At 35.9% G+C, this 26,931-nt stretch overlaps 1 protein-coding gene across 2 annotated transcripts; it reads left to right on the forward strand.

Annotated features, from left to right (window-relative positions):
- The first annotated feature begins 3,952 nt into the window (after positions 1–3,952).
- epyc (epiphycan) lies at positions 3,953–26,233 on the forward strand. Of its 2 annotated transcripts, none has more exons than XM_088923734.1 (7): positions 3,953–4,018; positions 7,929–8,138; positions 20,608–20,758; positions 21,472–21,630; positions 23,398–23,600; positions 24,681–24,776; positions 25,924–26,233. In XM_088923734.1, the coding sequence occupies exons 2-7, from the start codon at positions 7,941–7,943 to the stop codon at positions 26,092–26,094; spliced, it is 978 nt and encodes a 325-aa protein (XP_088779860.1). In that variant the 5' UTR covers positions 3,953–4,018; positions 7,929–7,940; the 3' UTR covers positions 26,095–26,233. The 2 variants fall into 2 exon arrangements, with proteins under 2 accessions (XP_088779860.1, XP_088779861.1); XM_088923735.1 differs by having other exon boundaries at positions 3,996–4,018; positions 7,932–8,138.
- Positions 26,234–26,931: the final 698 nt, after the last annotated feature.

A 26,931-nucleotide genomic window follows, 5' to 3' on the forward strand; every position in this document is an offset into this window, starting at 1 on the left:
CTCATTAAATTAATTAAGTAACATAATAATCATGAAATACTGTAGCATAACTAACTTCAAGTTAAACATTATATCTGTACATGCATGCATAATCCCTAAATTCTCACTTTCTGTGTCGTAAGACTTGGCACCTGCGTACTGTACTTGCCAGCAATAAAGAATGCAGAGGCCTTTTCTTTAATTTAGTCTTCCTTAACACTCAGTTGTGAAATATTACTGACATTGCATTTAAACTGCTTTTAAATATGTTGGGTTTTGAATTGAATTTTATTCAATTATTTCTTGCCACGTTTAAAACAAATGTACAAGCAATAGTTAGAAGCACAGTGTCTAAAAAGGATCACTTTTAGTGATGTGTCATCTTTAAGGAGCAAGCAATCACTATGAATTAAGGCAATTACTGAAGAGCATGGAAATTATGTAGGATTCACTGGTACATGCCTTCAGTGGTTTGGCTCCTGTTTGGCTAACAGGAGTCAATTAATAAAATGAGTGATGGTTTTAAATCTAGTCCTCACTAATTTTTCAATGTGTTCCACAGGATCCTACACACTTGGTTCTTGGTCCATTTCTGTGAATTTTGGTTCAACAACCATGCAGATCACTACCATTCAGATTTTTTGCAGACCACAAAAACCATTGCTGCTCTGGTTGTCACACTCTACATCTGAATCTGGCTGATATTTACGTACTGATGCAACGGAAACTTCTTGAGTTAAAGTGTGACAAGATTTAGGTTATGCTTAAACATAATCTTGAAAAAGTTGGAGAATTTAGTGCTGTTGAGGATGATGTTAAAATAAAACATTTGAGATAATTTAAAAGCCTTGATGTTACTTGTAAAATTGTGTTATCATTTGAAGCATCTGTATGTCAGAAGACTGTATTGTGTCCATGCAAATCCATTTCCTTCATAAGGAAATGGATTTTCCTCCACCTAATACTGAAATACTGACATATATTTTTATTTCATTGAGATAAGAATACCATAGTTACTTATTTACAGGTGTATCTAGTACTATACTAAACAAACTAAAAACCTCTGCATCAATAAATGCTTTTAATCTATTAGTACTGTAAGTTATTCTCTTTGTTGAATTGTGTTAATTGTGATTTTCTTCTCTTTCCTTTAACTTGCATTATATTTATACATGACCTATTATGCAGTTCTTTGTTTTTTTAAGAAAAGTAACATTATTATTATCGTTGTCATTATCATCATCATTATTAAATGACACCTATTTCTAAAACATTCAATTTATTCTGTATAAGACCATCATTCTTCTGCAAATTCTTAACGTATTTAATATAAGCCTGTTGAGTGCTTGTAGCCCTGTAATAATGCGCTCTTGTAATATATTGTGTGAAATACGCAACATGTAAATGTGCTGTCAAAAATATATATTTTGGATAGAAATTGGGAATATATACCATTTAAAAGAACCTCACCTATCTTTCTCTTGTTTGACCTCATGTTCATGGGCTACAATTATACCTTAGGGCTTACCTCTACTTCTAGTGCATTCCTACTGTCAGTCTACATAAATCTCCAGGTTAGATAAATGGTGTTGTAGTCTCTGAAGCTCATTTTTTTGTAAATCTGATTTCTTGGTAGATCAGATCCTTATGCTGAGGGTTCTGACCAACTGTGGAGACACAGATATAGTTGAAACCACAGCAATTGCCAAACATACTTTTGTAACACCGTCACTCAAGTGTGGAAAAACAAATTTGGTCAAAAGTTTAAATCTAAAACATCTTTAGGCATAATCCCTCAAAGACATGTAACTTGGAACAAGGATATTGTTTTGGTTTTAAAAATAATGAGGTATTCCAAAGGTATGTTCTTCATTAATAGATTCTAAGATTTAACGGCAATAAAAAGTCTCTTAATTGTAATATGTTTGAGTTATTGCAAGTAAAAAAACTGTATTGATAATATGTCATGATGAGCAAAGAGCACAAACAAATGATTGGTAGATCACTTTTGTCATTTTACACAAAAACATTTGCTTTAAAATCACAACGTTTTCAAAGAACATACAGGTATACTGATGGTGCATCTTGAGAACAACATACTGTAGTGTGTGCTCAGAAAATCAGCTTTCCTGCAATTATTATACCATGAGAATGTTATTTCATATGGTGTCTGTTTTTTTTAAGCAGATCTAAAAATAAAGTGAAACATAACTACACAGCGGTATGGTTCCTGTGCTCCTAAGGATGGGCAGCAACCTCTCTCCAGCCTGTCCCTGAAAAACAGTAAAGCAGAAAAAAACAATTACAGGACTTGTCTCTATTCTTGGTTTATTAATAGAATAGAAGAAAATAATAAGTATATACAGTATAATAGTATGTTAGAATAGTAACATTTTTTAGTAGTAATAGCTTATTAAAATTTTGTTTTTGTGAAAAGTCATGTAGGTAGCAGTGTGTATACAGTATGTCATTACAGCTTTGAACTTGTGACTGATATGTTATAACTTCAAATGTACTGTAGCAAAGGAGGCTTCTGCTCTTACACCCAGAATGGTATACACTTAGAATGGTAAAATGATCTTCTGAACAAATTGGCAATGCTGCAGGCTGTCAATGTAAATGAGAATTTGATATAATTGCCTTACCTGGTTAAATAAAGAGCTAATCACAGCTCCTTTGCCCTCCTGCCTTGATTCCACCCTGGGGATCCTTCTGTGTGGAGTTTGCAAGATCCCCCAAGTAGCTGTGTTGGTTTTCTCTGGGTGCAGGGAGATATTCTGTCTATGTTAACAAGTGCCTCAAAATTGTGTGTCCAGTAACAGATTGGTTTCCTGCCCAGGATGTATTCTGCCTAGCTTCCATTGTCTTCTGAAATAGGATCTAGCTCACTGTGATCCTGAAGTGTAATAATTGTAACTGAATTAATGGTGGCACAGTGGTTAGCATTGCTGATTAATTTACATTTAAATGGGAGTTGAGTAATTTACATTTGAGCTGGTTGTTTAATAATTTGATCATAAAAAACGTGTTTAGTAGGGTTTACTCACTTGCATTATCCTAATAAAACATCTCCACATTCAATGAATTCAGTATCAGAACCAAAAGAAATTTCATAAAACTGTATGAAAAACTTAACACAATGTTAAATAATAAATTAAAATGATAATCATACTATTATTACTATGACTACATTATATGACTAAGTTAATAAAAGTAAAACATTTTTTAGAAGTCTAAAAATGTGCTGTTATCAGCTGAAGAGAACTAGAAGAATGAGACTGAAAGACAAATGTAATTTTAGTCTGATCTTAAAATCATTTTTTTCATAGTGTGAAGTCTTCACAATAATACTTGAATGTTGTAAATAGAAACAGCAGAAAACAGTTTGCCTTATGTCTGACGTTTCAGGGCAAAGTGCATTCTGACTTTTTGCCTCCTATCTTTTTCACACAGTTTTACCCAGCAGGGGCATGAGAGAAAATTGTTATTGTTTATTTTGTTCTGTACCTCCATGGCGCTGAGTGGAAAGGTGTATGAAAGTTAGCACAGTTAGCACATTAAAGCTGCACTTCCTCTTCTTCCCTACTTCAGGCAACACAGCATATACTGTATTATTGCAACTCTTGACCCATTGCTGGAAGAATGTTGACTGAATTTCAACACAGAGACTCCATTGTTTAGTTGGGCCCGATGATTCTCAAATGTAAGCAACACATGCACTTTTTAAACCAAGGTAAAATTCAGTCATTAAACCATATTTTGAAAAAGGAGCCCATTACAATAATGGTATTTTATCTGAGAACTGTTGGTCAGTATTGAGTTACAGCCAGTGCATATAAATAAGTTGCTTGCTGACCAAAAGCAACTGCTTTCCCCTCACTGTGTCAGTCCTTTCTTCCACACAGTAGGGCACATATCAGGACTAACTGTGATACCACCCTCCCACAGCCACTGAGACCCCTTGTAATTGGGCAGGTCTAGATACCCTGAGCTCCTCAATCTTACAACTCAAGACCATTTGAGAAGGTAGAAGGCAAAGGTAAGCTTTGAGGCTTTCTTGGTTTTATTTCTCAGGTTTAATCTGTGCAGTCTGTTTTAAGCCTTAAAAAGACTTTGCTTGCCTATGCTCAACACCTACTCTAGCAATAATGACATTTGTCACATGGTCCGCCGTAACTAGGTTTTGGCATAGTTTTCTTAGACAAAAAACAGCCTTTTAGTATGGGGCTTAATTTTAGTGTTAAAGGTTTTAAATTCCCATGTGATGATTTTGATATCTCCAAGACAACTGACATGGGGGGGGGGGGGGGGGGACTCAGAAATCATAACTCTAATGTCAATTTTAATCATTTTGCTTTGTTAAGTTGTTGTCAAACAAGGAGAAGTTAAATTTAGACTTTACAATTTTCTTAACATTTATTTAAATATTGGATGTTATGTGTTTTTAATGTTGCTCAGTAGTAGGTATTAATCATGAATATTTACTATCACATGAAATTGTTAAAATATTTTATTGTTAAATTACTAATTGTATTGTTCTTAACCTACAAAACTACATTTTGTAGTAGTACAATTAGCATTAGTATACGTCTTACTAATGTTAGTAATGCAGTTTGTACATCTGAGCATACTAAAATGTAGTTAGAAGATACTGTATCATGAAGAGCATATATATATACATATGAACAAGAATAATCTTAAGGAAAACTAATGACACAATGTTTAAAACAAGGACTTCAAACATTATAAGACTAGAATGTTGAAGCTTCAGCCAGAGGAAACAGAAGGTCTGACTGCCTGCCAGTCTTCCTAAGGTTTCTTCACACAACTTATAATGTCAATAATACAAACTTCAAATGATTTTCTCTCTTCCCGTCTTTAGTTATTATACTATAGAATAGAAAATGGAAACTAACACCGTACTGTCAAAGCTGACAAAAGGTTTTGCTATAAGGGAAAATAATCAAGTCTTGCATACAATATGTCAAAAATTATGGAAACTGAACTTTCCAAATAACTGTCAGAGAAACCCACAGCGAATTTCAAAGCTAAAACAAGAATTGGCAGGTTTGTGTTTGCTGATCGTGGGGTGCTATACAAGGGCAATGTATTATTTCAGTAAATGAAGTGGTAATTTATCTTATTATTCAGCACTATGTATTTTTAAGGGTAATTATGCTGAACTGTACAGTTTTGGTCAAAGGTTTATATGTGAGGGAACCTGAATTCCTTCTTATCCTTCAATCTTTCAGCAGAAGTTAGACTGCCATCCTGTCCTGTAACCCCAGTGGAATTTCATAAGTGCATGCCTAGACCAGTTCTTATAAAAGCCTTCTTTCAGACCAGAGAGTTTCAGTTTGCCTAGTTGCTGTCTCCTAAAATTACAGACGCTGTAGTTGTACTGCAGTGTCCAAAGTTTGCACGTTGGGTCTCCCTGTTAGCCTGCAAGCTCAGCCTTTTCTCTCCATGATCTTCCACAGCCAAATAAATAACATGAAATAAAGTTACATTTAAAATGCTAGTGCTTTAAAATATTACTCACAAATTTAATTACTTAAATAATGACTAAGAGTAAAGAATTCTTGTCTTGGCCTTTGGGAAAAGGTTCTGAATATCACAAATATTCAAAAGAATCTAGTTACAAGTGCTACAATATTTCACATTTATTAGTTTTTGTAGGTCTCTTAGCTTAATTTGTTGTAATGATACAGTACGTCCAAAAGAATGTTGTTTGGAATGATGATTGAAGTCCAGGAGATCATTCAGCATAGATAATTTTCAGCACCATAAAGAGATGTATTTATACTTACATATTGGTTGAATTTGGTAAATAAATGCAGAGACTCTTAGTGAAATTGATATAGATAGTACTTTTATATTGTTTCTGTTAATCGTTGAAAAAAATAGTTACAATAATATAAAGGTGAGTGGCAAACCCTGACTAATACATCCTCTTCTACAATTTAAAGACAATTTACAGTAAGTTTAACTTTGCAATGGAGTGAAGATCAAGTAAAGACTTCCTGGCTGAGATCTGGCCAAAGATCAATGCTGTCACAACCCTCAAAGTTTCCCCAAAATGCAGATGCAGATACAAAGAGCTAAGAGCGAGTTGGTTAGGCTGCAAAGTTTTGCAGAAGCTGAGAAGAACATGCACATATCATGGAATGAATGGAAAGCATGTATGATGTAGGACTGCTACTGTGTAGAGTGGATACAGATATGCAATATTTCAGAGTAACACTGATGGAGAATGAAGTGAATGAGAAGCACATACAGTTTGTATGAAGCTGATGCAACAAAAGTCGAAACAGGTCAACAGCTGGTAGTATAGCCATAGAATCCTAGCTTACTTGAAATTGGAGCTCTGTGGTAAGAAGCAGAAGACACTTTGGCAACCTAGAAGAATATCTTGAAGTGAGTAGACACGAATGAGTAGAGAGTTAGCACTTGCTGAAATTTGCTCGAACTCCATATTGTGGATTAAGACAGATTCCAATCAACCCCCAAAAGAATAGAAAATTCTTTAGGAGATGAAAGAGTTGAGTGCTGACACCAAACCAGCCGGACTATAACTGAGGGGTAGGGGGATATTTTGGGGGGGGACCATCATCAAAGCAGCAGTAGAGAATGGGCACCAGGGAACAGCAAGAGCTATGAATGAAGATGCTCGGACCCAGTGCTAACTGAATCCATATGCTCCCACTGTCAGGACAGAGTGAGCATCAATTATGTCTTTACAGGAACAGCAAAAAGAAGGGCTAGGGAAAACAGAGAAGCAAAACAATGAATATAGGCTAGGGCCATAGATGAGGTGGTTTGGATGCTCAACCTGAAACAGAGAAAATAATGGGGTAATGAGAGAGCAGAGTGAGATTAGGAAAAGAGATATGGGGGTAGGTTATTGGAATACCATTGAGGATTAATAACATCAACTGTAAGAAAAGAGTAAGCAGCAACCACAGCAGGAACAGAGCCTTATGTATTTGATGGAAAATTTTAAGTTTATGAGCTGCTTGCTCAAGAAAAGGCAAGAAAGAGACTCTGGTCCTGTTTTTGTAGGAGATGAATGTGAGAAATGTATCAATAATGCATAGTGAGAGAGATGTGTGTTTCTGCTGAGGCTAATACATGGACTGCTATAGACAAGGTATACAGGGTTGTGGGCACCCAATGAATATTTAGACATAAGAGAGTGGAAGTGCAAGATTAGGATTTGACCTCTTATCAAACTTCTGTTACATTATCTGTGTTTCACCAATGTTGTTGAATAGTTATGTACTCTATTGTACTTTCTGAGATGGATGGCATTTGCATATTTAACATTTCTTTAAAGTTTTAACATTAATGTAGTGTTTTGCAAATAATGGGAAATAATAAAGAGAAAACAGTGTACAAGTATTATTGTTTCAGCAAAACGGATCGGTGATACTGTATGACCCTGTACTGTAGTGAGGCCTGAGGTACACTCAAATACAGAGAAGGTGTATTTATATCACCTAAAGGCACATACTGTATCTTATTGTGCCTTATTGTGATGAATTAAAGACTAATTAATTGTAAAAAGAATTTTAAAAGAAAATTGTTATTTTATTAAAATACATAGGGTAATATTCCACTCCCAAACTATTTCTGTTAAGATATACTTAACAAGTCAATAATATACACAATATCCAATCCGATATAGTATCCAATGAATACTAAAATTTCTAAATGTACATTTTTAAACTTTTATTTTGTAATATTTACATGTTATTAATGTAATGTAATTGTATATTTACAATATTTTTACAAATTCAATTAAAAACTAAGCCTGGAATATGTGGGATCTGACCAAAATGCCAAAGAGTATATTTTATACATTTTCACAAAAGCATTTAAAGATACCAGTACTATAGCCAACAGGCCAATATGCCTGATCTTTCTAACCAAAAACTTGCTTTTTCCAGAAGGCTTGGATCATGAAGACCTTTGTGAATATAGTACTAGGACTTTTTGTTGTGAAAGCAGTTTTTGCTGTTCCATCAAGGCAAAGAAGACAGGCTTTTGACTTCAACACATATGATGCTGAGCACTATGATGTGGATTTGGAAAACCTCCACTTGGAAAATCAAGACACCTTCAACTATGACGATGAACTTACAATTGATGAGCCCCAGGTAAGGAACTTTCACACTTCTATCTGGTGGAAAAAAAAGCTTGAACAGAAAATAGATACAGAATGAGTAAGGAAATGTTCCAAAGGACAGAAGGCACAGATTGTATAGGATACTGCAGAGAAATTACCTTTTTCTACTAATAATGTTCATGTTCTTTACCAGATTTTGCAACAATTTGAAAACTGAAGCTGGTAATGGATTACATTATACCATTTCCTTCTTCAATAGGATGCACTAGGGTACTATATTCCCAATTTAGGGAACAGCATACTGTGCTTCACATACATATATTTAGAACTCTAGTATTCCTCTTAAAGAGTATAGGCTTGGAAAAGCTTTATTTTAAAGATTTACATTTTTTAAACTTAAAAATGTGCGAAGCATAACTATTCTTTTCTTATCTCCCGTCAATCTACAGCCCTATTCTCACCTTTGGTCACAAGCTTTAGGTAGTGAGATCGTGTCTACAAGTGGTGGAAATGAGGTTTCTTCATAGAATTGTTGGGCTTACTCTCCATGATAGAGTGAGGAGCTCTGCAATCTGGTAGGACTTTGGAGGGGAATCGTTACCCCTCCAGATCAAGATAAGCCAGCTGATGAGGCTCAGGCATCTGGTAAAACCCAGAACACTGTGGACAGATTGTATCATTCAGGTCACATGGAAAAGCCTAGTAGTCCATCAGGAGGAGCTGGAGCCTGTTGCTGGGGAAAGGGAAGTCTGGTCTGTTACCAATGTGACCCTCACCAGGAATAAGCAGTTAGAAAATGAGATGATAAGAGAGTAATCCCTCCTCTGCATACAGCAAATGCCTGCACTTTCTTCTCTTTCTCCATGATTATCATGTCTCCCCGTAATGAAACAGGGCATAAAATAGTCAGTGAGCCTGTGAAGTTGTCTTAAGCCTGTCATTCCCTATGCCATCGACACATACAGTAACCGGGAATGTTTGTTACAATGTGAAAACAAGACCACATTGAGATGCAGACACTGGGTAACAGGTTATAACATCACTTTTCTGCAAATTACATGTCTATACTGTTTCAAATTAATCAATATTCTGCATCTCAATTTCAACATATTATACGGTAGAATGAGCATAGTCAGTTCACTATACAGATAAATCATGGCAAATCTTATGGAGTTTTTAGCAGCTAAATCTTCCCATGGTACAGTGAATATTCACAATCTCATTACTTTGCACAGCTTTATTATACCTTCTCTTACAAAATAGTATAATACAAATACAACTATTCATGGAAGCAGGGAAGACATGAATGTTGTAGAGAGCTTAGCTTGAGGTTTGGAGCCATGATAGGTGAAGTTAGGCAAGGACTTGACCTTGTCCCTGACCATGCTAATAGACTAAGAGTAACTAAATTGGATTGAACAAATCATTGGATTGAGTTCTGGATTTCCAATCCATGTAAATGTTACATGTGCGAACATTTATTACATGTTTGAATATACATGTTGTGTAGTAGTACCTTGTCTGTCTGGATGTTTCTGGATGGATTTTACATATATGAAGAAACATTGGATTCATCCACAGTATATTATGTATCAGTAGCACTACTAAAGGCAAATAAAGTAGATTCGTGAAAAATCGATTAACCAACTAAGTTTAGGAGGAACTTTATATAGGTCAGATTATGGTACATCAGCGCAGAATTCAGACAGGGTACCAGAGTAAAATTCATAATAATAATTTAATAATTCCTTGCACTTTTATAGCGCTTTTCTTGACACTCCACTCAAAGTGCTTTACAGGTAATGGGAACTCCCCTCCACCACCACCAATGTGCAGCATCCACCTGGATGATGCGACCGCAGCCATAGTGCGCCAGAACGCTCACCACATATCAGCTATTAATGGGGAGGAGAACAGAGTGATGAACCCAGTTCATAGATGGGGATTATTAGGAGTCCATCATTGGTAAAGGTGAGGTGGAAATTTGCTCACGTTACACCCCTTCTCTTTTCGACAAGCACCCTGGGATTTTGACCACAGAGAGACAGGACCTCGGTTTTACGTCTCATCCGAAAGCCTTTGCCATTTTACAGTATAATGTCCCCATCACTATAATGGGGCATTAGGACCCACATAGACCACAAGGTGAGCACCCCCTGCTGGCACCACTAACATCTCTTCCAACAGCAACCTTACTTTTCCCCAGGAGATCTCCCACCCAGCTACAGATCAGGCTCACACTTGCTTAGATTCAGTGGGTTGCCAATTGTGAGTTGCAGCTCTTCCACAGACTGGCATGGAATCGTTAATGACTAAGCAGTCACAACCTTGATAGGCATTTTATTAAAAAGATGGCATTGCAGACAACACTGCAGGGGATGGTGTATTTTTTTTTCAATTCTTCCTGATGGATTGCTGCAATTCATCAGAGTGTAGTCCACTGGACACAGCTGATGGACTACCATTGTCAAGTCTCACCACAAATTTTCTATTTGATTCAAGTCAGTACTTTGACTTGGCAGCTCAAAGACATTTACTCTTGCTAGACCACTTTTCTGTAGCTGTGGCCTTGTGGATCAGGTCATTGTTCTGCTGAACTATGAATTTTCAAACTAGTTTTTGATTCTTGGGTGACTCAAACCCTCAAACAAATTTTAAGCTTTGACCAAAGATAGTCATAATTATTAATGAAAAAAATTAACAAATAGCAAAAATAGCAAACAAGCATTTAGTGAATTAGTGAATTTAGTGAATTAAAAATAACATTCAGGTCAAGAGGTAATAGACATTTACTGTAGGGACTGAATCAGGTCCCTGTGCAGAAAGTGGCAGCATCAAATGCTTCAAAGAGTAGTCTTGTTTTAACATTTTTATTCATTATTTTTGGCTAATATTTTGGCAGCTGCTCAGATCATGTGGCAATGTAGCTGGTGGGGAATAAACACGCGTAATTAGGCTTATTCTCATGCAAAAAAAATTCAGCAAATGCTTTCTTCTATTCTGTTCTTAAAGTAATGTGAGCAAAGGTAAGCGTTAATGCTTCTGAGATATTTAGTTTTGTCAGCATTTCTTTAAATTTAGATACAACTAATAACATGGCAAACTCTTGCATGCATAATATACTTTTCAGCATTAACAGACATGTAAAAACATTAAATCAGACATGACCAGTATGTCAACAAAATTAATTTGTCATGTAACTCCTTACCCTGAGGATCATGTCTTACAAAACAATGTAAACAGAATAAAAAGTAAAAGAAAACATATTTTTTTCTCGTAGACAACATTGTGGGTTCCATATATTATTCTGTTACTGTATCTAGCACTGCATACAATCAAACAAAAAGACAGTGTTTTACACTGGGAAAGCAGATAGCTTATTTTCTTTCTTATTTTCTTTCCCAAACTTTAAGTACTAGTGCAGACTGACTCCACAGATAGCTTAATAGTTCCTCCTGGCTCTAATTTTCCAATTTGCAACAAATTGCATCACAAAAATGCAGGTTATGTGAATTTGTATCCAAATAATTATTAAAATTAATAAATAAATTACATGGTCAAAGGAATAAGAGGACCCTGAGGTTCTCAAGGAATAAAGTCACCCACCTCTGAAATGCTCAAATAGAAACACAGATGATTGTTCCATATTTTTTTTTCACATTCTAACTCTATTCTAAAATCAGTCTATGAATTGGCTTCATTACTCTGCTGTCCTCCCCACTTATAGCTGATATGTGGTGAGCGTTCTGGCGCACTATGTCTGCCGTCACATCATCCAAGTGGATTCTCCACATTGGTGGTGGTGGAGGGGAGTCCCCATTACCTGTAAAGTGCTTTGAGTGGAGTGTCCAGAAAAGTGCTATATAAGTGTAAGCAGATATTATTTATTATTATTAATTGTAATTATTATTTATTTTTATTTGATCAGTGAAAAAATATTCAGGTACTCTTCCCGGGCTCTAGCTATATACAATACCTTAGAATCAATGGTTAGTATTGTTGTGCTCTCAGAAGATGTACATTTACACAGTGACAAAGCAGATGTGGTTTTCTACTTGCCATTAGTCAACTGTAATGCTCCAAGGGGGCTCCAAGGGGGCAGACAGTTGGCTGAATAGTAAATCCAGGACATGGTTGTTTAGAGAGACACTCATGATTTCCTCAGTGAAAATCTCAAAAAGCAGCTGTCCCTGTTGTTGACTGGGCATGTGCAAGCTCTCAGTGAGAGTTACACCAGACCCCCATCTGATAACTTATCTCTTCTGCTGACTCACAGAGCTAAAAGAATTAGTGTGACAGTGTCAGGCTTGGAGGATGCATCCCTCCTGTGCAGGAGCAAGGGTGAACTTGGATCAACAAGTTCAATGTATGAACAAGGATCAAGTGGTGAACTGGGTTCAAATTTGGTGCACTTTAAAACACAACTAATATAAACTGAAAATAAATATATTAAAAAAGGTTGATGAATTGTTTTCTAGTATGTCCAGACACTATAGTTTACACAGGAAAATGTATATTACTCAAAATTTCTCATACAGTACAGTATGTACATTTTTCATTTACATTTTGTTTAGTAAAAGATAGGTAAATGTTTATATAGGTAATGTTTATAGGTAAATGTTTATGAATGAGCAGTTTCTATTCAGTCTTAAATTGGTTACAATAGTACTAAATGTATATTGGAACAAACAGCAGTTAATTCTGTTGCTATGACTGCTGTCCTGTGCCGTTTCTCAGCCCGCGGTTGCCTTGGGAAGCCAGAGCATTCTCCTCTTCAGATATCTGACTAAATCACCTTTTTATTAGCACATGAATTATTCTATTTCCCTTTTCCTTTATAATGCTGAGAAACTTGCAGTGCTTTGTCATTATTCTTCTCCTCTGGACTTCCTCCTGCAATGCTGTCTCTTCAGTCTTCACCGTGCATGGCGGTTTCAAGCCTTCACATCCTGGACCCTTCTCTGCTGCCCCCCTCTTTCCTGTCAATCCACACCTTCAATCTGGGGCACCATTCTTTGTCCAGGACTTTAGGCTCACTTCCTGCTGTCATCAACCCTCGACTAAAGCAGCCCAAATCCTTTGCTTTCAATCCGCCCTGGAGACCAGTCCCTCTCTCCGACCACCTTCGTCCATGCTGACTTCGTGGCTTTCATTTGGGATGGCCTTTATTGTCCATCACAGCAGGACTCTTCCTCGCTGTCCCCCCTGTCAGCACTCTTCTTTCTGGGTTGTCTTGGTCACCTAGTGTAACGGTTCCACCATCTCACCACCAAAGGATACCCCAACCTCTAGTGGCCACACCAGCTGTGCAGCAGAGGCACAGACCAAGCAGAACTCTTTAGCCAATCCACACTTTCCCTCCTCAGGCCATTTAAACCCTGCTCCTGACCATGCTGTGTTCAGTATTGTTTACTTTACATTGAACTCTACTGTAGATCCTGTCTTTCTCTGGTTTTTCCTAGTTGTAGTATTTTCCTCCTTCCCCTTGATTCCTTCCCGTTACCCAATTTCTTGTTTTGTTCTTTGAAGTTGTTTCCTTTTTGCATCTTGTTTTTGTCCCTGTTTGTTGTTCTTGGTGCTTTGTTTTCCTCCTTGGATTACTTACCTGGTTTTAGGCTTTGGCCTTTTATTGTTGTCTTTCTGGATTGCCTGCCTGGTTCTGGGCTTTTGCCTGTTTCAAAGTTCCGGGTGTGGATTGTGCTTTATTGTCCTCATTTGAATTTCTCTGACAGTTTAAACCCATTCTTGAATATCTGAGCTGTCAGACAGCCTTTACACCTGGTTCCTTTTTCCTTTCTTTTTCTTTCTTCTCCCAAGCCACCTTCCAGCAGAGCCCTTTCCTGTACTCCTGTGTTCTTGAGCTCTGGCTGGGAGCTCAGCCTATGGCTGTGTTGCCCAGAGGCTCCAAAAGCCAAGAGAGGATCAGAAGACGGACATGAGCATGACCTGCCTCAACAGATGTGTCCCCGGTTGGTCCAAAAGGTTCATGGGTTATCCGGAGCTGACTGCACCCTGGTGCTTTCGCTGGGGCAGTTGCTTCCAAGGATACTCAGATGATAGCACATGCCTGGCCTGATCTCAAGATGAGATTCCCCATTAGGGTCCCCTGAATCGACCTGCTTCCAGGCCTCCCTGACTGGACTATCAAATTGGAATTCCTTGCCTGGTTGTCACTAGGTTGGACCCCTCTGCTCAGTGTAGCCTAGCAGGATTAACAAGGCTGTGGATCTTGGTGACTCGTCCCCTTTCAGCTCATTGGTCTGTCAGTCCTTTATCTTTCCAGTTGGACTGCTGACTGGACAGCCTGTCTGCACCCCAGACTCTATTGGAGACCGGCAGTAGGATTCAGCTCAAAAGCCAAGAGAGTGACACCCCAAAAGCTAGGGCTACTTGATTTCAGTCAGTGAACTTGAGTAGAAAGGTTCACTGAAGGTTGGCATTTCGCTATGCCAGCCTTTCTCTTTCTATTTCCCCTGGGATACGAACAGCCAGACTCTCTGCAGATTTCCTATTCATTCACCTTGTACTCATTCTCCTTTGTTTCTGACCACCCTGGACTTTCTAAGCCCCTCCAGCCAGTAATCAATTATTGTATTTACACTCATTTGTCTTTTCACTTTTTCCCCATACCAGAGACCTGAATCTTCAATCAGTTGGGTCTCTTCAGACATTTACGTCTTACTCCGATTCTGTGCACTTGGGTTATTTCCAATTGCATCCATGGCTGTATTCAGCCACACTATGACATCTGTATAGGAAACAAAGAAGAAAGCAGAAAAAATGTTTTTGCTATATTCAGGTGTGAAAAAAAACTTATGATTTAGCTAATAAAGGGTACTCAACAGATTGCAGCACAACTTCAACGTTACATACATTAGGACTTTGAGGTAATTTTGTTTTGCTGACAGCAGAGGAGTTAAAGGAAGAAAACCCAAACTCCCCAGAACTGATGTCAAGTTCCTCATACGTGTATATGTTAGACAATTATCCAGTAGAGGTCTTGAAAATAAATTTTCCACAAGTGCAGGGCTTAAATAGAATGTTTCTTAAAGAAACATTTTATGTTTATTTGTAGTATATAATTTGCATTCTATACCAACTGTTTTCTTTGTTTTCATAATAAGTTCCAGCACTGTACATCTGTTATTTTGTTAATGTTGTTGCATAAAGAAGATGAATGTGATTTATGCAAACATGAAGCAGAGCTTGATCTAAGTATAATACATTTTTTCTTTTTTAAATCTCACATTATCCAAAATATGTAATAGTGCACAAACAAGAGCTGCCCAGGAGAAAAGCTGCACTTAACAAGGAAAAAAGGAGCACTGACACTGCCTGAAGACTCCTGTTGGGCCGAAACACACTGCCCGTTTTGTGATGTGCAATGTTTAGATGAATGTTGTGAATTGCACATTGTTGTTTTATTCTGTTTCTTTTTTTAAGGGGGATTTGTACCTCACTTTCTGATCTAAGACATGTCTTTCTTATTGAATCTAAAATTACCTGTAAAGGGACTTGGAACTGTGAGCAAAGAAAATGCATTTTGCACTTAATAATGAAAACTACTTCACATTATTCCTGTCATATATCTGAAAAGTTTACTTCTGCCTATTCACTATTCATTCTCAGAAATATTAAAATCAATACATTACTACTACCATGATTAACGACTACTTACACTGCTACTCCTACTACTAGTGATGCTGCAGCTATAATTGTTTACTACCTTTTCCACTCTTACTACTACCATGACTAACTACTACTAGTAACTTTACTAACTACTACTACAAAAAATATTAGTTACATTGCGTCAGATTTTTCTGAAATTTGACCCATTAATGTTATGGCTAATATAATTTGGAAACAGGATGAACTCATTTGTTCAATGCTCTTGTTTCAAAGTGTTCAAAAAGACTGGGTTCAAAAGGCAATGTAAATGAAGCAAATCATTGAAGCAACATGTTACTGTAGATTCTCTCCAAAGTTTTAGTGTGCCTCCAAAGTTTTTTTTAATGCTTTCTGATTTACAAAACTGCTTCACTGGTAGATGTGTATACAGTAGATACTGTAAATACCTCCTGAAAATTAAAACCTCTGTCTGAAAAGGTACTTCACAGGCAGACATAAAATTGGCTTCATAAACTGATTGAGCAGCCCACTAACAGAAAGAATAAAAAGATGGTATATCATTGTGTTTAGTTTACCCATGTCCTGTTGAATACAAAACACTAAGAAGAATGTGGAGTTATTCCAGGCTGTATAGTTTCTAGTTTCCTGGCAACAAATGCCTAACCAAGCCCTGTCAAGCTTGCCCAAAGCTGTGTTTTAATTTAAGCTATTTTACAATGGGTAAAAAATGTAAACTATTGAACATGGGGAACATGCTCTGTTTCCAAGAGTACCCTTCAGCACAGACCACATTTGAAATAATGTGAATTTTTTGCAATGAAAGTTTGGAATTAGAAGACTAGTGTAATCTTTTTCAATTTGTTCCAGCTTTTATCAAATGCAAAATTATGTTGGAATGATATCATAAGAAACAGCAGGACTGAATTTTAGAAAAACAAAATGGGCCAGGACCTTAACTTAATCCTGATGTACGTTCTTCGATGAGCAATTTGGAAACCCACAGTCATTTTATTTTTTCAAAATAAATAATATGATTTTTAAGGTAAATAACTGAGGCTTACAGCACATAGTTCATTTATACTTTTAGAAATGAAATTGTTAAAAGACTGTGATCTTTAATTACTGCATTTACTAACATTCTAATCTAATCTTGATTCCCAACCCTTTTCTTTCCTTTTTCTTTTCATGGGAAGATGAATTAAATGAGAATTGATTACGGTACTCATTGCATTGTTATAATTTTCTTTACTGCGATCTCTACAAGGTTAGGCCAAATTGCTCAGTTATATTAAATGATAGAGGTTTATGGAATCTAAATATGATGGGACCTTTTCAGTCTCCAGTTCTTCCTTGATCTTCCTCAGCACAGTAAAAGCTTTTGAAAACACTTCTTTATTCCCCCAGAGAAAAAAGTGAAAACTCCTTATCTTGGGTTTCAACAGAGGTATAATGTTTCTTACTTAATTGTCCTGGGGGAACATAATGAAAGGGGAAGAAGTTACCATGGGTAGTGTTTCTGCATTTAAGTGCTGTAAACATCTGCCATTTAAATTTTTTTAAATATAGATTGAACCTTCTTCTCTGTCAACATTTTATTGATTTTTCTCTTCTGGCCCTGGACTTCTGAACGTTTTGCAATTAATTTTAAAACCTCATTGGCTAAGGACTTCAATAGTGATTATATAGATCAACTACATTAATGGTTAATTCATTTATGTTACTAGCAGCTCTGGGGGAATAGAAACCAGAATGCCCTGTGGCCCTCCAGGACCATGAGTGAATATCATAGCTTTGGATTCCAAGAGTTCATTGATCTTTTGTGTTGTAAAGATTGTAAATGTAAGAGTGAATATGGCTCAGAAATCAAGAGAAATATAGTTTAAGTTGACTTATGATCTCACCTCTGATCTTTAGATGGAACACAGTTTAGTCAAAAATATAACATATTGTAAGAACAGTTTAATTTGACTGCACTGATTTGGTGCTTCATGTATTTGGAAACCTGTACAAAATCCTATAGTACCTTAAAAGAGAACAATTGAAATAATGGCCTGTCTATTTCTATAGGAACAAGAAAGATTAACCACCAAATACACACTGACTGCCACAGTGTCCATGTGTTGTTCTTGGCTCACTGTTGCAGAGTTCAATGGACTTCATGGATGTGTAAACTGCTGGATGTCCCTCATTTGGAAATGTTTTAAAACAGGGTCTCTGTTAAATTGTGTATTCTCATATTCACAATACATATTCACTTTATTTTGTACTTTTCTGAAATATTTTGGGGAATTTTTCATTTAACAATCTAATAATCTTCCAGACAGGGCTTTCTGAAGCCAAATGTTTCACTATCCTCTCTATCTTGTTAATGCTTTCATAGCCTGCAGAAATATAAACTTACGAGCCCATATTATAATTACTTTTCCCTGTGGCTTTATTAAATTCTTGTTCCCAAGAGTATTTTGTAATGTAAAATATACTGTACTTTCTTTTTTGCTTTCCCAGTTGAGCACTACCATGGGCATTACACTTTAAACTACTTTAAAAACTTAAAAAGTGACTGCTACCTAAATAAGTTTTGTATTTTAATCAAAATAACATACTGTATGTTTGTGTCTAAAGCAATTAAAAAAGTTTATATATTAGACATATAGTACATACAATTAGAAATAATATAATATGCACCTTTTTAATATATACTATGTTGCAAAGCCTGGGAAACACATCTATACTATGTTATCTAATGTTTTTTCATAGAGTGAATTACCATGTGCTGTTACCATGAGTGTCTTGGTTCCACAAGGACCACTTTTAACTTAAAGGACATGAATGCAGGAGAGAGAGTCTAAAAACCTCAAACAGAGGCTTGCAACATTGTTTAATGTTCAATGTGGGTTTCCAGAGACCTCATGTGGACCAAGCTGAAATTGCAGAATTGAAATCAGAAAGCTGCTTCAAGTAAATATTTTACATTGAACTGTTTAACTTAAGACTTTTAAAACAGATGAGCATTTACAGTGAAATGATCCATTCAGACTACACATTACACATATGATGTCTGTGCTTTAAGTTTAAGTAAGGGTTTAAGAAACAATTATTATTGCACACATCCATTATTTTCTTTCAATTTGTGTGAAAATATTTAGACATAAATACATGTAAAAAATATTTTAAATATATGTAAAAAAACAACAATGAACAATATGCCTGCTTTTTTAATTATATTTTAAATTTATTACAATAGTGCTAAAAGTTATAATCTTATAGTGGCATCTCTTAAATGGAACTCACAATATTAAAAATGAACTGAGACATAAATACACCTAATATATGACTGCCAAAACAGGTAAATAACAGTGGTTCCTATCCTTTATTAATTAGAGCAAAACAAAAAGGCATCTACAGTACCTTCCCCGGGGAGGAAAATGGAAATGCACAGTTTGATAAGGCTTATAAATCAATTTAAGAAATACATCTCTAAAAAACAGATCAGCATCGTAGCACAGTATTTAACATTGCTCATTTGCAGAGCTGGGGTTTTAGGGTCAATTTTTGTCCTTAGCCAATGATGTCCTCCAATTCTATCTGTGTGGAGTTTGTATGATCTCCCTTGTTTGCATGGGTTTCCTCTGGGTGCTTCAGTTTTCTCAATGGTCTAAAGACCTACTGGCAGGTTAGTTGGCCTCTGGAAAAATTGGCCCTAGGTGTGAGTGTGTGCAGCTGTAGTGTATTCGTGTCTGTGTGTGCCCAGTGATGGACTGGCATTCCACCCAGTGTGCACGCTGCATTGCACCCATTGCTTGCCAGGATCTGCTCCTGCTCTCCCTACCTTGTGAAAATAAATAAATGGACGGATGTCAATAAAACATTTGAGTAATAAAATGCATTCTTTTACCAAAATTAAATATTGAAATGTACTGAAATATTAAAAGCTATTAAACAAGCAACTATTTTACCTCTATGAAGAATTTAGACACTTTTATTCAAATTGTCATGTTAAAATGGTACAATTCAAGGACTTTTTCCCAGCCAGGAAATAGCCAGTATTCTATGAACAACAAGCAAATTATTCTAGGAAGGGGCGAGACAAAAGCGTGTAATCTAAAAATCAAAACTTTACATTTATTTATACTGTAGGTGCTCAACGTGTTTCAGTTGCTGCATCTTGTCTAATGAATAAACTGATCTACACATCTGATTCAAGATACAGTATGTGTGACATCATGTGCTTAAGCATTTTAATTTGTTACACTTTACCATACCAATGTGTAATACGTAAGAATCTATATGTAAAGATCTAAATGTTTTAAAACTAGAGGCACACATTTTTGTTCTCTATACTGTCTATACTCTGCCACAGGTCTGGATTAAACAAATGATCAAAACTCCTCTATACTTTGAAAGAGGAAGCCTTCCATAACAATTTCATGATTGCAGATTTTGCTGTTCTGAAATCAGCATTCTTACCTTCCTCATCTTTCACTATTGAATATGTGACATTTCCCTTTAAATATTTGATGACATACAAACACATTTTTGTCATCTGTGAAGTTATTAATATTATTTAGAAAAAGTTCCCCCACTCTTTGTCTTTATATTCCTTTGATTTTATTTCTAGTTGAGAAAAGTACCTCCATTATGTATTAATTTGCCTATAATTTTCTTTCTTTAAACTGTAAAAAAATCTTCCCATAAGGTTTGTGAACAGAAATATTTGTGTTACCTGAAACGGTCATTTGAGATTAGCCGTTGAAGATGAAAAATAAAGCATTAACTACACTGCCCTCATGTGGGTGTTTTGTGCAATGTCATGTTATGGACTTCAAAGACCAAATGAAAAGATGACAGCCTGTGTCTGACTCTTGACACAGATTGAGATTGGCACCCTGCCGCCCCTAGTGAACAGATATCAGCAACCCAGCACTTCTGTGGAAGAGGAGGAAGAGGAGCTTCCCCTCAAGCCCCTCACCCCTGCACAGAGCTCTGGGGGATCAGGACTGCTAGGACCTGACACACAGGCAGGTCAGTAAAACAGAGCTCACAGTTACTACCTGCACAGCAGATTGCTTCAGGTTTTTTCTAAACCATGACAAAGGAAAGATGAAGTAAAATTAGAATAGGAGCTGACTAGCTATGAATACATTTCTCATGGATTTACAAGGGCAAACAACCTTCTGGCTGTGAAATACTGGATCTGAAGATTCTGTATTTTTGATGTTGAAACATTTTCGTTATAATATTTTATTTAAGGCAGATTATGGCTGTTATAACTGAACTGTAAAGACATGAACTGAACTGTAGTTAACTGAATTGCTATAGGTTACCTAAAAGGGTTAGGAACACAACACTAATTAATTAAAATCCAATAACATTTAAGAACAATAAAGTCATAGCCCACCCTGTACTGACAGATAGTAGTGGACAGAGAACCGACATTTATTGGAAAACCAGTATCCATGTAAAGGACTCTTAATTCATCTCTATTATTATTTGTAACCATAGCATTGTCTGTAATGCTATGGTAAGCCACATTATTTTTTTTGTATTTACATGAATCAAGTAAGTTCCTCCTTTATTATGAAAAATTAAAAATCAATGACCATACCACACTTTTATGTGTCATTTAATTTAGCAAGAAAAAAAAAACATTATAGTGGCATAAACTAGAACCAATTGTATTTGAAGATGTTGGTATAGTTTTCTCATATAGGTACCATCTGTTCTGTCCCTCTCAGGTTTGCCCACCTGCCTACTGTGCACCTGCCTGGGAGGGTCAGTCTACTGCGATGATGTGAAGCTAGAAACAGTTCCTCCTCTTCCAAAAGAAACAACTCACTTCTATGCTCGCTACAACAAGATTAAGAAGATCAACAAGTCTGATTTTGCAGAAATGAGTATGTATGATGGCTGCCTCACATTTTAAATCCAGACTATTTCATTTATTTGGAAATTGACCATTATTATTGCACACCTAAGTGATCTAGAATTTCTGGTTGTATTAACTGGCATCCCCTATGACGCTTAGAGCAGAATGAGACACATGTACAGTCTGTTTTGACACGCTCAACCACAGAGCTATTCATGGATTGCTACAAAGTGGCACAGTGGCTAACCGGAGAGACAATCTCAACTAGAGTAGTAAAACATTTCGCACTGGTGTCACTGCAAGCATACAGACTCTCAACAAAGCTGTAGGAGCTGTTGTTTATTATAAGAACAAGAAAGCCTGGACTACTTAATCAAAGCCATACTGTTGTAGTGCGGAGTATCACTGTCACAGCTGGGTATCTTTCGCATCTGTGTCTCCTTACCATACCAAACTTTTATTTAGTACTGATTGTTTTAAAAATCCATAGAATGGGCATCATCTTGTGCGCCTCAGAGGCTACTTAACAGGCTAGAAAGGTTATTCAAGCTTTAAGGTTTTTTTCTTTGTCCTTCACCAGGTGAATTCCCAATCTTAATTGGTGACAAAAAGTGAATGATTATCTACCACTAGTGTGCCCTACAACATAGCAAAACTCGTCCTAGAACTCCACAGACCCTTCAAGTGGTCCATATTCAGGACTGGACAAACAGCTTGTAGATGACGTTTAATATAGACAATAGCATGGTGCATGGAGGTAGAAAAAATAATCTAGAAATATAAAATGGGACACAAAGATCTTGAAGAAACCTGAAGAGAATGACTCACGTGTTACCATATTCAACTTCTAGATATCCTGATGAGACAATGAATAAGCAAATGGTATTTTGGGACATATATTTAGAAGTGTAAAAATCATATCAAGGGATGTTACAATTGTATGACAGACTAGTTTGACCGTATTATGTGTACTTTCCAATACCAAGAAACAAAAAATATATTTCTGCTCTACAAACAACCATGAGAGAAGACCATCAACAATTAAGATATTTTAAATCCTAAAAGGACATTGACTATGTTAACCCAGTGGACTTCAGAATAAACAGTATTACACAAACCAGATATACAAGTGGAAACTATGTCCATAAGAACAGGACATATTTATTTATAAAAATGGATGTGGAAATGTGGAACAAGCTACTTAGCCATATTAATCATGCTGATGTTATATATTAATCTGGCTTCTGTCAAGAAATGTCTGGATGAGATCATTGGATCAGCTAGAAATGAAAAACTGAGTGAGCTAGATTTGTCAAATGGCTTTCTTTTGTTTGTAAACATTCTTATCTTACATTCCTACCTTGGTCAATGCCCACTGAAAATGTTTATGTTTTGTTTATTTGCATTGTTTAATATGAATTGATTGTTAAAAAACACTTCTACTTTAGAAGATCTAACTTCTGATGTTCTGTTACATTTTAGAGTTCATTCCATTTCCCAATTAAACATTACCCTAAGAGGTGCATTTACAATGTCAAAACTTGTACTCTTTACAGCACATAGTATAATAAGTAGGATACTTACAGTATATATTCATTATATTAATTACATTCTTAATAATTCATACAAAATGTCCATTTTCTAAGGAGAATTCAAAACATCATCTTTTTTAATTAGCTTACCAATAATATTTGTGTAAATTAAGCAATGTGACAATGGGTTAAACTTGTAAGTTGTGATTGTGTCACATTCGGAATGGGTGTGAATATTATTCAGAGCTGGTTGTTGTTTGCAGACAAGATGAAGAGGATTGACCTGACTAGCAATCAGATTTCTGAGATTGATGAGGATGCATTCAGGAGCCTGCCTCAGTTGGAGGAACTGGTGGTGAGGGAGAACAAGATCCGCCAGCTGCCCGAGCTGCCCAGTACCATGACCCTGATTGACGTCAGCCACAATAAGCTGGGGAGCAATGGAATCAAGAATGAGGCCTTCAAGGTGAGATATTACCCAAAACAAGGACAAAACCGGTGTTGACAGGTATTTTCTTCATTACTGCAATTTCCCTTTCAACTACTTGAAAAACACAATCTTGCGATTATGTCTCAATCTATTAAAATAACTTGAATTCGGTACGTTTTTTTGTTTTTTCTCTTAGCAATTTCAGATGATCCCTTTTGCAACAATTTTGAATGTGCAAGTGCTACTCAGTGAGGAAAGTCAAAGGGATACACATAAACTCTATAAGAAGTCTGCAGATAGAACATTCTGACTTGTACTTTCTAGCTTCCTAGTTTACTGACTCTTCCTAAAAGAATCTAACGTATTCATTCAACAAGACAATCAAAAACATTTGCATATCTGAATGATTCTCAAGAATTCCTCATTTTTTTATTATTTTAGCATTCATTACTGAAAAAATGCTTTGTTGGGTTCTGTTTCAAATTTTAAAGGGCTTGAAGAGTATTTGCCAAGGGTACAGTATATGCATATTTGTCTACAGGATGTGGCCAAAACATTTCTCATGTTATAAGAGAGTTAAGATAGATATGAGTTGATCTTTACAGATATAGAACAATTATCTTTTGTTTTGATTACATTTTAGAGAATAGTAGCTGTTGGTAGCAATAAGTTAATGAAATATAAAGAAATGTAGTATGTTATAATATCTTTCCTTTATATATTTCTACTGAACATGACATATTTAATAAAGTACTAAAAAATAACATGAGAAAATGTACAATTTCAACCTATATAACTATTCTTTGCACCATGGTTTAGTCAGAGAAGCAAGCACTATTAATTATAGGGGGAAAATAATTACACTTTCTATAGATAGCCTTGTGTTAATGCTAGTTCATCCAGCATTCTCTGCACAATATGATGTCCTGCATTGTTTAGTGCTTGTTTACAATGTTTTATCTGCTGAAGGAGGTGAAGAATTCTATTTGTTGTTTGAGTGTCTTAATATATTACTAAACAGCAGAATACTGTAGGTGTGTGTTTACAACAGCTATGGCAATATATTTTAATATCTATACAATTTCCTCCAGTAATAGACTTGATTTGTTTGTTTAGGATATGCATAATCTAATGTACCTGTACCTTACTGACAACAACCTGAACCACATTCCCCTTCCTCTGCCTGAACCTCTGCGGTCTCTTCACCTTCAGGTAGGTGTTTTCAGGTTTGCTCAAGTTATTCTTCACACCTCCTTGCTTACCTGCAACTTTTAAGTAAAAGATTAATTATTTTTAATAACGTATCACATTTGTACAGATTCCCTTAATAATATTGAGTTGATTGGATTAAAAATGTTTGGCATTCCTTACTCAAAATCCTATGATGAGAAGAAGAGTGGTCACAGCTTTCACAAGACAGCACACTCATCCCACCCAAGAATGCCAGAATTCAAATAGTCTGAGAATAGCGTTGCTCAGCATTTACATTGTAAAACAGCAGCACATCAAAATTTAACTCAAAGCAATGGTTATTTATTTTTATTTCACCAATAATACACACCTCACACACATACTGTATAACTACTGGAATCTTCAGACCCAGAAAGGCATTCAAGTATTATATCCCATAGAGGCTGCAACATCAGAGTAACATGAGGGCTTTTCATGCTAACTGTAGAAAATCAAATGCAAATCAGAGCTACAGTACCAGTCTCTTTCTCAGAAAAATCCCTGCACACCAGCTTAGCTGCATTACAATGCATTACTGTCTAAAACAGTCCAGTCCCTAAGGTGTCACAGTGCCACAGTTCCACTCACAGTAAAACTGCTAAACTGGAATCTCCAATATTTCCTACACAATGAAACACACTGAAGACATTACATAAAACAAGGATAAGTTACTATTTACATTACAGTTATGCAGAACCAAGGAATACAATAACTATTTACATACAGTCAAATGTTTCTGTCTTCCCCCAGAATCCTAACTCTTGAATACTATCCTAGCCACATCTACAGTGCTTTCACTTACTGTAGCATGGACACATACTGGATGTACTAGATTTCACTCCATGCTGGTATAAAACAACTGAACTATTATAATAGTTTATTAGTATTTTAAAGGAGAACTGCAGTACCAATTTCTCAGACCAGTTATTGAATCTCAGTAACAAAATTGATTAGATGAATCGATTTGATGAAGTGTGCTTCTTATAGAATTAATTTTGCCAATATTGTTAGATTTAAAACCTATTATAAAGACTTTGATGAGATCCATGTCAAAAACACATTGAAAGGAATATGAGATGAGTGCTCCTTGTTAATCTTTTGCTTTATTATTTTAACTTATCCTTTTCAGAACAACAACATTCAAATGATGCACGAAGACACATTCTGCAATTTGAAAAATGTAAATTATATCCGCAAAGCCCTTGAGGATGTCAGACTGGATGGTAATCCCATTAACCTCAGCAGGACACCACAGGCTTACATTTGCTTGCCTCGTGTACCTACAGGACGACTCTATTAACTCTTAATCAGGGCTTTTATCATTTTCTTTTTTTTAAATCAAAATAAATGCACCATCTGGGAAAAGAGCAATTCTTTGTTAAAGTCATTTACAATTTAACAACCTTGCACACATATCAGTATTTTTTTCACATAACAGCCTTTAGTGACCAATGTTAACAGTAAATAATGATAATGTTGTAAAAATGAAAACAACTGTATTTTATATGCAGAAGTTATAATCAATTATTTTAGTAATGATTAGTAATATTTGCTCTTTGTGAAAGGTAATATTGAATGTCTTTTGAAATAAAGAAAGCATTATGCAAAAAACTTTGTAAAGTCTGAAATATAAACACAATTCTCTTAAGTAATACTTAACTTTTTTAATGTCAACTACAACACTGGTTATATACAGTGCAAAGACTATATATTTACTGTATAAGCACGCACAGCAGCTGATACACGTATTGGCTCTATAAAAGCGTTGTGTGACTGAAGGGGTCAGAGGTGGGGCATGGGGTTATTGGTAGTTATGGCCTATGTGTGTGCTCTGTAATTATTGCAAATATTATATTGATGTTATTTCATTGAATAAAATTGTTTGAAGGACCTCTCCACAAACAGGAGTGGCTAAACTCTTTTATTGTTAGCTACTATAACTACGAGAATGCTCTGAAATAACAAAAAAACAGAATTTCTAAAAAAATAAAAAATAGATTAATCCCGTTTCTTGACTCCTGTAAAGTTGTAATACCAATGATACTGCATATCGTTACCACTGATATCACCATTTTTTAGCTACTGTATTTCTGAAAAGAAGGCTTACAGTATGTACTGAAAGTACAATCAAGAAACA

The sequence above is a fragment of the Atractosteus spatula genome, chromosome 8 (genome assembly GCF_055471065.1).
Source record: "Atractosteus spatula isolate fAtrSpa1 chromosome 8, fAtrSpa1.hap1, whole genome shotgun sequence".
NCBI classification, from domain to species: domain Eukaryota; kingdom Metazoa; phylum Chordata; class Actinopteri; order Semionotiformes; family Lepisosteidae; genus Atractosteus; species Atractosteus spatula.

What these genes read in the sequence shown, in the direction of transcription:
- epyc (XM_088923734.1), top strand. Translation starts at nt 7,941, where the DNA reads ATGAAGACCTTTGTGAATATAGTACTAGGACTTTTTGTTGTGAAAGCA. An exon ending in AGGACCTGACACACAGGCAG is followed by an intron (nt 20,759 to 21,471) that starts GTCAGTAAAACA and finishes TGTCCCTCTCAG; the next exon opens with GTTTGCCCACCTGCCTACTG. An exon ending in TGCGGTCTCTTCACCTTCAG is followed by an intron (nt 24,777 to 25,923) that starts GTAGGTGTTTTC and finishes TATCCTTTTCAG; the next exon opens with AACAACAACATTCAAATGAT.